This window comes from Drosophila pseudoobscura, chromosome X (assembly GCF_009870125.1).
Source record: "Drosophila pseudoobscura strain MV-25-SWS-2005 chromosome X, UCI_Dpse_MV25, whole genome shotgun sequence".
NCBI lineage: Eukaryota > Metazoa > Arthropoda > Insecta > Diptera > Drosophilidae > Drosophila > Drosophila pseudoobscura.
This window is the reverse complement of record NC_046683.1, coordinates 17,636,750-17,649,788: the sequence shown is the minus strand read 5'-3', so window position 1 is coordinate 17,649,788 and position 13,039 is coordinate 17,636,750. Positions and strand designations below refer to the sequence as shown.

Genomic DNA, 13,039 nt, shown 5'->3' with positions numbered 1-13,039 from the left:
AAAATCACGAATATCAATAAAAATCGGACCGAGCAAGTGCTGGAAATGGTGGAGAGCATGGGGGAGCGTGGTCGAAATTGTCAGGAGTCCGGAAGTGATTGATGTGCGCCTATTGCGGTGTCCATAATGCGGGACCGAAACATGTTCGACTGATTTTCTGTCACCCCAAATGCGGAAGGACTTCGGGGCGTACCAGGCAAAGAACTGTACCGCAATGCAGGACCTCCAGGACGATATCAACAAGTCGTGGACCTTGTCTCACTCTGCAAACAAAACGGACGGACACAAGCAAGAAGCTAACAAAGGAAAATAGGATGACACGAAAGAAAGAGCAAACATGGAGGAACCACTTTGACCAGCTTTGTTTGTCTTCGAAGTTTTTGTTGAAATACGACTGGCACCACTATAAATAGAAAACAACACTTAAGGACATGTCACAGACACTACGGCAGGCGCCAACGCAGAGCGAAGACTCCAATCGCCATAGCTGACAACCTGGCCGAGCAAATCATAAAAATCAAGAGAAGCCGGACACTCGAAAGAATTAAAAACGCGTCAAATCAAGGCTGGCTTACGATTTTATGCTGTATTTTTTTGTTTATGATGAACTTTTATTACCAGCGTTTACGCGTTCCCTTTTCCTACGGGCTTTAACCATTTTCCATCATGACATAGAATTTTTTTTGCCTACCGTTGCTCATAAAAACGCAAATTTGGCACAAATGTTTCAGCCCTGTTTGGCCCATGTCCAGGCTGAATGGATCGACGAAAAGAGAAAAGTTTCCCCATAAAAAGAAGCTACAAAAAACGAGACGCGTAACCCTCTGAAGCCAGGATGAGCCCCTTTCTTTGGTGAATTCATTACTAAAATCAACGAGAGACTTATTCAGAAGACAGGTCTATAGCTGTAAGATATAGGAGAGGGTACTACATATGGCCGGTGTCGGTATAGGGGTGTCAACAGACTGCGGCGACGGAAGACAAACTCAACGGGGAGAAACAGTCCAGTTGTTGGAATATGCCTGTTATGTTAAGTTAGTCTGGTCACACTCGAAGTGTCCACTTCCTCTTTCCTTTCTGATCACGAATCGAATGTACGTGGTACCGGTGTTGCAGTGAAAATATAATCAAAGAGTATATAAATAATCATTGAACTAAAACTTAATCTAAGATTCATTTATTTAATATCATAGCTAGTCAACCATAAACAGTGATGACTTTGGTGGTGATGACACGCCATTCAAAGAACGGATGCCTTTTACATGTTCGGTGTCGGTGTCCTAGAAGACATTGCCATCTGTCAGTTACCCATTAATTCAACCGTTTTGCACTTCACAAGTTGAGATAGTTTTATTGTTCTTTTATTATTTCGTTTGCTTTTACAATTGACCGCGTTGAAAAATGGGTTGCTTTTCTTTCTTTTGTTTGTTTAATTGAAAAATATAAGCAATTATTGGTAATAGGTAACTGCACTGTGTTATTAAAATAAATATAAACGTATTGAGCATTGGACAAAACGAATGAAAATTAAATCAATTATACCATTCAAAACAATCAAAAATTGTTGTTTATAAATTAGATTGATTGGCTGCCAACTACAGTTTTGACTCAAAAAGAACACAAGAACAATGAAGAGTATTTCTGCTAATTTTCTATCTTATTTTGTCTGTGTAGTTCGTGTTTTGGTGCTATCAAAGGTTGGCATACCGATTTTAAATTGCTGAACAATCAACAATGCCACAGAGACGCAAGGTGGACCTTTTTGGCTAATAAACATGGGAAATAGTAGAGCAGACAGGACAGATAAACAAATCCAACAAGATAACGAAAATGCGCGTGTGCGCATGTCGCAATTACATGATTATTATGGTTATTCGCCAGGTCCGAATACTGACATATTAACAAACAATCATTTACGAACACATTATGCTTGGAGTTTCGAAGGAATCAAGTTAGATTCTTACTTTTTTTATGCACATGGTGGAACTGGCAAAATATTTCTCAATTCGCTAATTTTAGATCGAGTGATGGCAAAACAGCTCATTCGGCATTTAGGCTGCCTCTGAAGCAGTATGCAACAAAAAACGAGCGGGAACGTTGTGAGCCTAGTCGCTCAAAAGGGTGCACATTGCACCATGGAGAATGTGTGAGAAAGAGGGATTGAGAAAGCGCGTAGAAGGAGTAGCGAAGGTCCTCTAAATGGTTTTCTTCGGACGGTCGGACAGACAGACATACATAGCTATATCGACTCGGCTATTGAAGCTGGTCAATAATATATATATATACGTTATGGGGTCGCATCCTTCTGCCTTATTTCTTTCGAAATAAGCTCACAAATTGTTGGATTATATTATACTAATGTGTATATGTACATCTCTATAGTTTTGCTTAAAGCGAGAATTATATCAGTCAATGAATTCAGTTTTGGTTGGCCTAGGTCGTATTATGTGGCAACCAGGCGTCCAGACATCCTTCTGACCGCCACTACGGGTGCACTGACGGAATTGGTGAACCTCATTGATCAGATGCTACAATACAGGACCGTTGAGGCATCATCGGGACGTCAACGTCCACCAGGCTTCTTAGCAGAGGCACACCACAGGGCGGAGTCCTCTCGCCCCTCCTATGGAAGGTAGTAGTGAACGAAATTCTGCGGGTGATAGAGGGGGGTGGCTTTCGCGTCGTAGCTTATGCGGAGTGAGTGCATGACAGCCCAGGACAAGAAAACTTGTCTCAAAAAACTCAGCCGAGTTCAACGAATGGCAGAGCTATGCATAGCTGGCGGGCTACGCACTACTCCAGGTGAAGAACCGGATACCGTTCATGGAAGAGAAAGTAGTAACACTTTCCGCCCTCAGAATGAGGGAAGCCAAACTATGGAAAGCATCCGCGTTTGGACACTCGGGAATCCTGACGAGACTCCCGCAATTACCAGGGAGGACAGACTATTATATCCCTACTAATCACCTCTCGACGTCTTTCCAGGTATCAATCCCACTTAGCGAGGACTGGATGGGCAAACCTGGATCTGCAAATGAGGTCCACATATACCGTGTTGGCTCAAAGCTAGGCGGCCGCGTGGGTGGAGGCGCCTACTGTGATGAGCTCAACATCAGGCTGCCGGATCATTGTACTGTGTTCTAAGCGAATGTTGTAGTACTCGAGGTGGCCATTTCTATTGTCTCGATCAAAGAAACGCTCGGCAAAGCTATACAGACAGTGCTCTGCAGATACTCGAGGCATCGCGGGGCACTGGCAGATTTTCACACACGCCTCCAGACTGTCAATTCCTCAGAATGAATGCTGCTGAAGTTGCCGGAACGAGGAAGAGGAGGTGGCGATTCTCCACTTGTTCTGCCACTGTCCTGCCCAGGGATGCCGTAGTCTTCCTCTTATTCGGCCCCTTTCCTCACGGACATTTCGGACCTTTCCGAAACCAGACCAGGGATTTTGTTCCAATACATTCAAGCCATCGGATGGGACTGCCCTTAAAATGCAATAATTTGCCCACCACACTCCCAAGCGGCATCCCAACGGACCCATAATAGGTCCAAGTGAACTGGTTCGTCCTTCTCTTTTGGATTATAACCTATATATTTTTGAAGCCCCAAATCGACATATATGTATGTACGTAAACAATAAAGTTTAATACGACGGTGTTATTGGCTGATGCATAGAGTAATTATAGTAAAATGCATACGCTGAATTTTTCAACTTTTATATTTTATCTAAGCTCTAAATTTTGTTAGTTGTGAGTTTCAGTAAATTCAATATTTTTCCGGCTATCTTGCTAGATTTCAGTGCAATGTAAATATATTTTGTTGGAGATGGATACTCACCCATGATCCCAGTTGTGCCCGTAGGAGTCCCGGTAGCCAGTGCGCAGATTGCGCCGGATGGCGCTGCTGTTGACATTGTGGGAGAGAGCGGCGGGCAGGAGCAGGGCCATTTCTGGAAAGAGGCAGGAAAGGACCCTGGGTGAGTGTGGGGCTGAATGCACAATGCAGTTTGTTACATGAACGACTTTTGGCCCTTAGTCATCCGGGAGATATCAATTTACTGGCAGCCATAGTTACCCCAGCCATGGCTCTCCAAAGACGGAATCCCGGCTCTTTTCCCGCGGCAATGAGCGATGTTCCGACTTGGCTTTCCTGTTTGCACTGCTGGTTGACCTCCTCATGCATCGAGTCAACATGCCATTAGCAAACGACTGAATAAAAAAGCACTGACGCCTAACAAACAGCTTCAAACATGTGATAACAAAGCGTCAAGGACTGCACCCTCCCAAGCCCCCACAACGCCACCGACAACACGTCGCACTGTCACCCACGCCCACCCTTTGCTTGTCCTCGGGAATGCCCTTGGCATGTTTCCTTTACCGTTGATACACTTACTGTGCTTACTCGATATAATTTACGCTTGCGATGTGTCGCTATTTGCGTTCAATCATCACATCACAGCGCTAAAAGGAGAAAAGGCAAACAGATTGTAAGCGGAGGACAGCAGATCTCATTGGGTCGACTGTTGACAATAGTCTCGTTCCGCTTTGGTTCGATTTTAGGACAAAAGTTGTGCAATTTTGCAGTACCCGATATATACCCGATACACAAAGAGTATAGGGATAGTCTCCGACCCCCTTAAAGTATATATATCTATCTTTGTTTTTCCTCGCGCCTGTTTGTCCGTCCCGATAAGCGCCTAGATCTCAGAGACTCAGGACTCTTGAGATAGCACACTGTTACAAGTGTACAACAGATCGGACTATAATCATAGCCAGTTCCACGTGCGGGAAGAGAAAAATGTAGCGGTATAATTTTTAAAGTTCTAATCGAATAGATCATAAGTTGGAAAGAGCCTAAACGAAGTGCCAGGAATAATATTATAGCATATGTAAGTAACTAGAGGTCGTGGTTCCTATCTTGCTCTCAATTTCTTCCAATCTCCCTTGACAAGTGCGAGCAGAATTGAGAGAGATCGCGGTCTCCGTGGCCAAAGTGCCCCTTCCCTCAGTGACCTTTTGCTGGCTGTTCATGCGAAAAGACTGAGAGAGAATTAGAGAGAGAAAAGATTGCATACGACAAACGAAAAATGTACATAAAAGCCCTAATAGTTAATTAATTTGATTGTTATCAAATCTTTTTTTTGTTTAGCATATATTTTAGGGAAATTAATACCAATTTTTTTTAATGATTTCAAAACCGATTTAAGACTCCTTTTTTCGAGACCGCTGTGCGATCTATTCTGCGAGCATTATAAAACACACACGACTCTTAATCGATTATAAACTCCTGGAGAAAAATATTTACGCCTGGATGATGTCAAAGCCTGCAGCCTGCAGACTGTATAAGGATATTTCCAAAGCGCTCACCCCATGTCTCTGAGCTAAAGGGGTGTGCGGCCAAGAAGTGTGTCTGTGGCTGGTGGCCCATATGTGCTGCATAATATTGGGCGCCGAAACACTCGCAACTTATGCAAATCTAACAAAACAAGTCCTCAGCGAGGACACACAGGTGGAGGTGGAGACTCACACATCCATTTGCATAATCAAATGCAGGATGGCTGGCCGTCCAAGGTCTTGCGTCTGCTGCGCGGACTCCGCCCCGGGGTATATTTATTTACTAGAAAAACTCAAGTTGAGTACTGCATATACTCGCATGTAGACATGGTCACCTAATGTTAATCGAATTAGTAGCATTTTTGTGCATTTTATTCCCAGATGTGAAGGCCACCAAAGCTACCAAAGGACCTGAAATATTGAATTGGACTTGAGACACATGTTGAACTTTCTCGTACGAGTTGCCGATTCGAGAACAGTTTTTTAATCATCTTTGTCAGCTGTAAATCCACGACACACATGCCTATATGCGACGCGTGCACCTGGGTGCACCTGTGGCCACTTCCCGGCTTGGGTGTGGAGCGGTGGCAGGGGGTCGCGACTGACAGAGCCGCCGCTCAGGCAGTTCATCTTGGGCAATTACCAACTTGGCCAAGCGGGCGAGGTGACATCTACACAGTGGCACACATGCTCGTATGTACGAGTACCCCACACATTCAAGTTAATTGGAATTTAGCACATGGCAGCCCTGTGTGCCTGTGTGGGAGGGTGTGAGCGGAAAGCAATTATTTTTATAACGTTAATGAGCACAGCGCATTATTGCGGCTGAGGAGGACGCGGCGCCCCAGCTCCAGACCAGAGTCGGCACAAGCGCTGTGCGCACGTGTGGGGGAATGTCGCAGAGCAAAGCGAAACGACCCAAATGAGGTGAAAAAATTCCAAATTCCATGTAACTTTAACCGAATTTTTGAATTATTTAGATGGCAATTATCGCCGTGAAGGCAGTAGAGGCCCCGGTAATCCATATTTTATGGTTTCTTCTGGCACACTCCCATCTCTTCCTTAGCCCTTGCTTTTTTGTCTCGCAGTTACCACGTTTAATCATTGTTCATGAGATTGTGACTGCTCTATTAAGTGGTTTTTTTTTTGTCAAAAACTATCATTGTATAGTTGGGGACTTCCAATTTTGTATGCATGTCTGTGTGCACATTAGCAAAAATAAAGTACCAGTAATTAAAAGTTTAGTTTGTTGTAAAACTGTTTATTTTTACTCCTCATCCATGCTGCTTATGCATTTTAGGATTTTGTAATATCCGATGCTTGTCGTGGGTTTTCCATTTACGAAATTACCGCCAACAAACAGCCCGTAAAACAAATTGGGTTTGATGATCCTGAGAGCTTTTATAAAGCTATTAAACATATGTTTATCGGGGTGGCAGCGCTCTCATATTTGATTTTTCTGCATTGCACTTAGTTTTCATTAACAATTACCATCTGTACAATAGAACAGAGCTCCAGGAGAGTGGAAAAACGTGGGTTACTCTACTTCATAGTCCAGGCAAATGTATTTTTCTCGTGGCCGTCACCGCGACCGGCAGTAGAAAAAATCCTGGATCTGACCCAGTGCCCAATTGAATTGAACCCAATTTGAATTTGGTCGCCAATACCTCAGCAACACCGTCTACCACCGTCTGGATGAAGACCTCCACCATTCCGCGTCCAGGTGCAATTCTGTTTGGGTAACTATCCACCGAGCTGCATAATTCCGACCAATTTTCTCCGTATCGAGGATTATCACCACTAGTATCACGATATAGTGTAAACCATTTAAGGGCGTGCACAAGCTGTTCTAGAGTTTACCGCAATTGACTAATTGGAAAAGTTCCGGAGACCCTCTCTGCCGGTAGCGTGCTCGTACCAAATGAGAGTACTCAGAACCCCAAATATTTGTTGTTTTTTTTTAACTTTCAAATGCGTTGCTTATTTCTTTTTGGAAATTTATTAAGAAAATTATAATCACAATCGTCATCGTAATAATCACTTATGTATAATAGCAGACGACTGAAAAAATTCTACTCTGGCAGGAGGCCAACCCAGTTGATGGAAGTTAATTGAAGTCATCACTTTAAATTTCGTTTTAGGCTTTAATTCTATCATAGTTGGCAAAATCTATTTTAAGGGCTACTTCGTTGGGCCCTAAGTGTTTTTTGGTTTCCTCAGAATACTTTTTCTTACCTCTTACTAAAAAAATAATCTGTCTTAAAAGAGGGATATTTTGTTTCAAAATCTACTGTAAGCTCAGAAAAAGTACTTAGCAACATTTTATGTAAGAGCTGCATATACGGAAGCTGCATCTTTCATATTTTATAAATACGAGTGAAGAAACTGATATTTTAAATCTTTCCAACACATCTTGCAATTGTTTGTCATGAATCCTTCATTATGGATATAGCAGAAAAAACGATTTTAAAAAGCTTTTAAAATTTCCTGGAAACTGCGGTGTACTTTTTGTGCAGTTTTCTAGCAAAAAACCGTAATTGGTATGGTATGTACATGGGAGAGCCCTACAGCATATACAGCTTTGTACAGCTTATAGATATGCTTCCTACACAGCCATTATCATAAAGCGCTTAGCGATGAATTCTCCTTTAACCAATGAGCAAAAATTTTTCCTCTTTCCCGAAGCTGGGCATAAAGTTCCTCAATGGATTTAACACATTTTCTGGCTGTGCATGGCTTAAATTATTTTTGTTTTGATTTGTTTTTTTTCGGGCTGAATTACCTTTACTTCTCTGCTAAAAGTCTGCTGGCACTCATAGGGCTCGTTCTTTTTTGCATTTGCACTCTCTGCCAGCTGCTCCCTTCTTTGTCTTTTGCTTATGCATTCATTCCGCTTTTGCTGTCGTTCTATTCCACGACTCCCCTTGTCCAACGCTTTCTACCTTTGTCTGGCACTCCGCATTCATTCTCTGATTTTAGTTCTGTAGTTCTCAGCTCTCTTTGTTCTTTTCGACGCTCATCTAGATTTTAATAATTTCTCAGTAATAATTTGCAATATGATAATAGGGTTGCATTTCACACTAACGATGTAGCACGGGACAAGCTTGGTATTGGTATACAAATCCAAATTGGTTGTTTATTCCAAAAAGGATATACATATCATAATTATTATAAGAATTTCTGTTTGTACGGAATATGCATTCCTTATGCATTTTTTGTTTGTTTACACAACACTCTATTCATAAGGTTTCTCTTTAAGAGTTTGTGTCAAAAGAAATCGTGCAATGAAATTACCAGAACGAAAACAGATGCGCTTGCGCGACTTTGGACCTTCGAATACCTCGAATTGGGTAGAATATCTTTTGATAAGATAAAATTCATTAAGTCTCAAAATATATACGAAATTATTAAGTGCTTACAATGACCTCTTTGGTAATGGAGATATCCCTGTAGAACCAAAGGGGTCAATTGACCCCTCCGAACTAGTTCTGCGCTGTTTACCGCGCAACTAGCTACGCAACTAGTTACGCGGGAAGCGAACGCAGACCAGGTCTTCGTCGACTACAATGTACTAGTTCTGCAACTAGTTACGCGGGAAGCGAACGCGGACCAGTCGAAAAAGAACCGAAAAACGAAACCGCCTTCGGTTTGTTTTTGAAGGCGGCAAATAACCGCAATTCCGTGAAGTTACAGTGCCCACTCAGCAAGTTTTTACCGAGCCACGACATGCAATGAGCACCGAAATGGTAAGTTAATCGTGATATTTTACTGTAGTTGCGATCGTGGAATGAAAGAGACAAGAATTTACACAAACAAAATGCATTTGTTTTCCTCGTTTGCTTTATGCGTTGATTTTGTTCACTTCTGTACAAGATCTAATCGCTGGAAGAGTCTTTTGTGTGAACATTTATTAAAAAAGTGGAAAAGATTTAATAAATAAATCAAATTAATATAAACAGGTACGTGCAAATACTTTTAGAAACTCTAAAACAGGAGAATGCAGTTATTCGTGGTAAGACTAATAAAGATTAACAGAAAAATATTTGTATAATCAAATTAATTAACAACATTGTTTTTAGATCAATTGAATGCAGTGGTCCAAATTTTAGCGGATCAAACTGTTTTAATAAAGCAGCTGGTAAAGGAGAAGGGGGAATTGAATCCCATTCGGGGACAGTTCCCTATAAAACGTGAGGAAGAACTTATAGAACTGGAAGAAAAAATAAAATTAAATAGAGACATTTATGTAAGTATATCTAAACTCTAAATTTTATGACTTTTTTCTCTGTCTTATCTTTATATTTTAATGTTTCACTTACAGATAACAGCAATGAAATCAATTCTCCAGTGCCAAAAACCAGGAGTAGGCTAAGCATCATATAATTAAAAATTATTCGTTATAATGAAAGACATTGTGTTGTTATTTTTTTATTATTCCAGACTGCCAGATTGACTACTACCAGTAGTCAGTTCGGAACTAGTTACTGGTAACTAGGTCAGAGCTAGCTACAGGTAATCGAAGGGTAGTCGAGTGGGGAACTAGTTGCTGGCTTTCTACTGGTAACTAGTTCGGAACTACCTCCTGAGCAACTAGCTACGGGTAATCGAAGGGTAATCGAGCGGGAACCAGGGGTGGTTCCGCCCTAGGACATGCATGTGTTAAATTCTCCGCTGAAATACATTGCGGGTAATCGATCTGGAACCAGGGAGGTGAGAATGGTAGCTAGTGCGGCACCAGTGCGGAACTAGTTGCCTGGTACTAGAGGGATAATTCAGGCAGGAAAACACAGAAAGCGTTTGCATAGTTCCTTAAAAGAGGTTTACGAGATAAGATTCAATTTGATCTGATATCCTATTTATCTCTATACTGTCTATATTTGTTGCAGAACCTCAAGAGAGAGATTGCCCCACCATTGCATCCCACGATGGACGGCTCAAACTGGGTTATGGACACAGACGACACGAGAAAGAATTGAATCTTAGGTCTATGTAGTCGTTCTTCCGTAAACTATAACCGGAAGCAAACTCCGATCTTTCACGGGGTTGATATTACAACATGGAACTAAAAATCCATTTCCCGGGTGGTTCCTCCCTTACCTAAATAAAAGTGAGAGCTTCAGGTATGGGCAACCCATTCGCAGTGGAAAAGGAAGAAGACAAGTCCGACTGGGTTGTTTGTTGGTTTGTTGGTAATCAAGTTGGCTTTAGACAACTGTTAATTGCATACTTAGGGACGCAACGCACTGACCGGACAGACACGGATACAGAAACGAATTCAAATGCAGAGCGCTATGCCGGCGAAGGTAGCCAGACCTTGGCGGACGTCTTTGATTTGAGCTCCGTTTCGCCGCAGTCTTTGCCCATTTTAACGACCTCTTTAATGTGCTTTAATTGCTGGCCCGGATGGCAGACAGGACTGAGCAGATTCCGACACGGCACACACTCTGTGGGGTTGTCCCGCAGCCATTTCTGGCGGATTTTTGCAAAACAAACATTCACACCCCCAAGTGGGAGGTAGAGTGAAGCGTAGAATAAAATGTGAAATGGATAGTACAGAAATATTTTATAAAATCCTTGTAGAGCTCTGATTTCAAAATAAATATTTCCAAATTAAGTCTTAATAATATTTAATATAAAGTGTTAATTTTTTAAGTAAACATGGGCAGACTTTTTTCATACATTTGAGTTGAAATAAATGTGAATTCTGTTTAATTTCACTTCGAATTTAAAAAAACCAATCACCATTTGGTTTCTACTGATTCTGGGAACTGATATTCCGAAAAAACTAAATTTGTATACCTTTAAAATAGAATCATTTGGTTCCATACCACACTTTCGTTTACCAAGTGTAAAAACATATTAAATACACACTATATATGTACATGTATAGTCTCTGAGTTCTCAGAGCTGAGATCTAGGGACGGACAGACAGAGATATATGGGCGAATCGACTCGGCTATGATGCTGATCAAGAATATATGAGCTTTACGGGGTTTCACCACAAAACTAACATATGTATCCCTAAACTCTTCGAGTACGTCCACTCCTGGATGAAAATTTTTCCGTATTGAAAACTTGATTTGATTTGAAAGAAAAAACCCACATAACATGGCCCAAGTCGGTTCCTTTTTGCCAAGTCAAGTTTGCAATCAATTTCGCTACAATTCTAGACCAAAGATTTTAAAACAATAGTATTTTGTGTATGAATAGGCATACTTACCACGCAATATCTTCTTCTCGCGGTGTCCGTGACAGCGGAAGCCTTGGCAGGCCCGCGTCTGGAGTAGCGTCGGGCAGTGCTTGCCGCCGTTCTGAGCCACCTGCAGTATCTGGCGGCGGCGCGTCATCATGCCGTTGCCACAGCTCTTGTCGCACTCGCTCCAGGCGCTCCAATCACCAGCTCGGCAGTCCAAGACTTCAAGATAAAGAATACAACGGTTAGGGGATAGCCTCAGATTGAATGCGGCTTAAGCCTACCCAACAAAGCTGGGACCCCACCTCCAGCTCCTCCACCAGATCCAGCAAGTGCATCTTACACGCAGCACTAAATGCTGTGTGCGATGGCCACGCTCAAGTTTTTTAATTAAAAATTCTGCAGCATGGAATGGAAATTAATTAAAATCCATATGCCTTGATTGTACTTGCTTTGCTTCCATACAGCTCTACTGTGCCCCAGCGCCCTGCCTCCGCCCGCCTTGCCCCTGGTTGGCTTCGGTTAGTGTTAATCAAACCCTAACCCAAAGCCAAACCCAAGCCAGCCCGTCTCTGGGGCACTAATGAAGCCACAAAATGCTCTTCACAAACGAATCGAAATTCGCCCCGTCTGCAAGCCCCGCATTTGCATTTGGAGGCAAGTGATGCTCTCACCGGACTCTAACCATTCGTCCAGCACTCAAATTCTGAATCAGGGGCTCCGATAATCCGCCGTAAATCTGTTGTGACGTTACACCGATATTGAAGCTGGCGTGAGAGCTGAAATTAGCCTCTTAAACTGCCAGACCGATGCCATAATTCACGATACGGCAAACTCGTTACACGATTCCGAGTTTCTGACGGGTCGATCGGAATGAATATCCCCAGCGATATCCAGTCCCAGCTTAGGGCACCTTCGCTCGCCGCCATAAAAACAATTTATATTTTTCATTTTCATTTTCACATTGCCTCCGTGGCGAGTTTCTGCCCCATGCCACTGGCTTTTTATTGTGGTCGTGCGAAATTAACAAAAAGCTGGAGGAGCCCAAAGATGGAAGCGCGAACAAAGCGCCAGGATAGTAGAACTAAGTGCGGGACGGCCAGACAGCGCTAAACGGGTGCGGAATAAAAAAAAAATAAATAATAAAATTATGATTTCAATGGATGCAGCTGCAGCTACAGCTCCTGCCACAGCTAGTGCTCCTGCTGCTGCTGCTGCTGCTGCCCCAGGCACTGCTCGTCCTCGTGCCTCTTTGGTGGCAGAATGGCGTTTAGCATATTGTGCAGGGGTCCATGATTGCGAATTCGCTCAAACTTTTCACAAAGATCGACTTGGCCGAGCAGCGGACTGGCCTGCGCGACGGTGCAGCCATACCGAATTAGTTGGGACCTGCCGCGGCAATAAACGGCATTATGCTGCTTAGCAATCATGCCACTTGATTGTCCCGGTGATCCGACACGGAGCTCAGTCCCCCGTCACGTCAGCCAGGAGGCTGCACTACACTGCCATAT

General features: G+C 42.8%; 1 protein-coding gene and 1 long non-coding RNA gene across 3 annotated transcripts in view; one reads left to right on the top strand and one right to left on the bottom strand.

Moving 5' to 3' along the window:
- Positions 1-13,039, bottom strand: part of vex (somatomedin B and thrombospondin type 1 domain containing protein vexed) — a 113,690-nt gene that overhangs the window by 23,125 nt on the left and 77,526 nt on the right. For both annotated transcript variants that reach the window (XM_033381467.1, XM_001354518.4), the window contains exons 3-4: positions 11,556-11,750; positions 3,840-3,951 (exon numbers count right to left, since the gene is read on the bottom strand). In XM_033381467.1, the coding sequence (XP_033237358.1) occupies positions 3,840-3,951; positions 11,556-11,750 (307 nt within the window). The remainder of the gene's footprint in view (positions 1-3,839; positions 3,952-11,555; positions 11,751-13,039) is intronic.
- LOC117184375 (uncharacterized) lies at positions 9,049-10,099 on the top strand. Its single transcript, XR_004469690.1, has 2 exons — positions 9,049-9,581; positions 9,657-10,099. It is a non-coding gene; the product is annotated as an uncharacterized lncRNA (long non-coding RNA).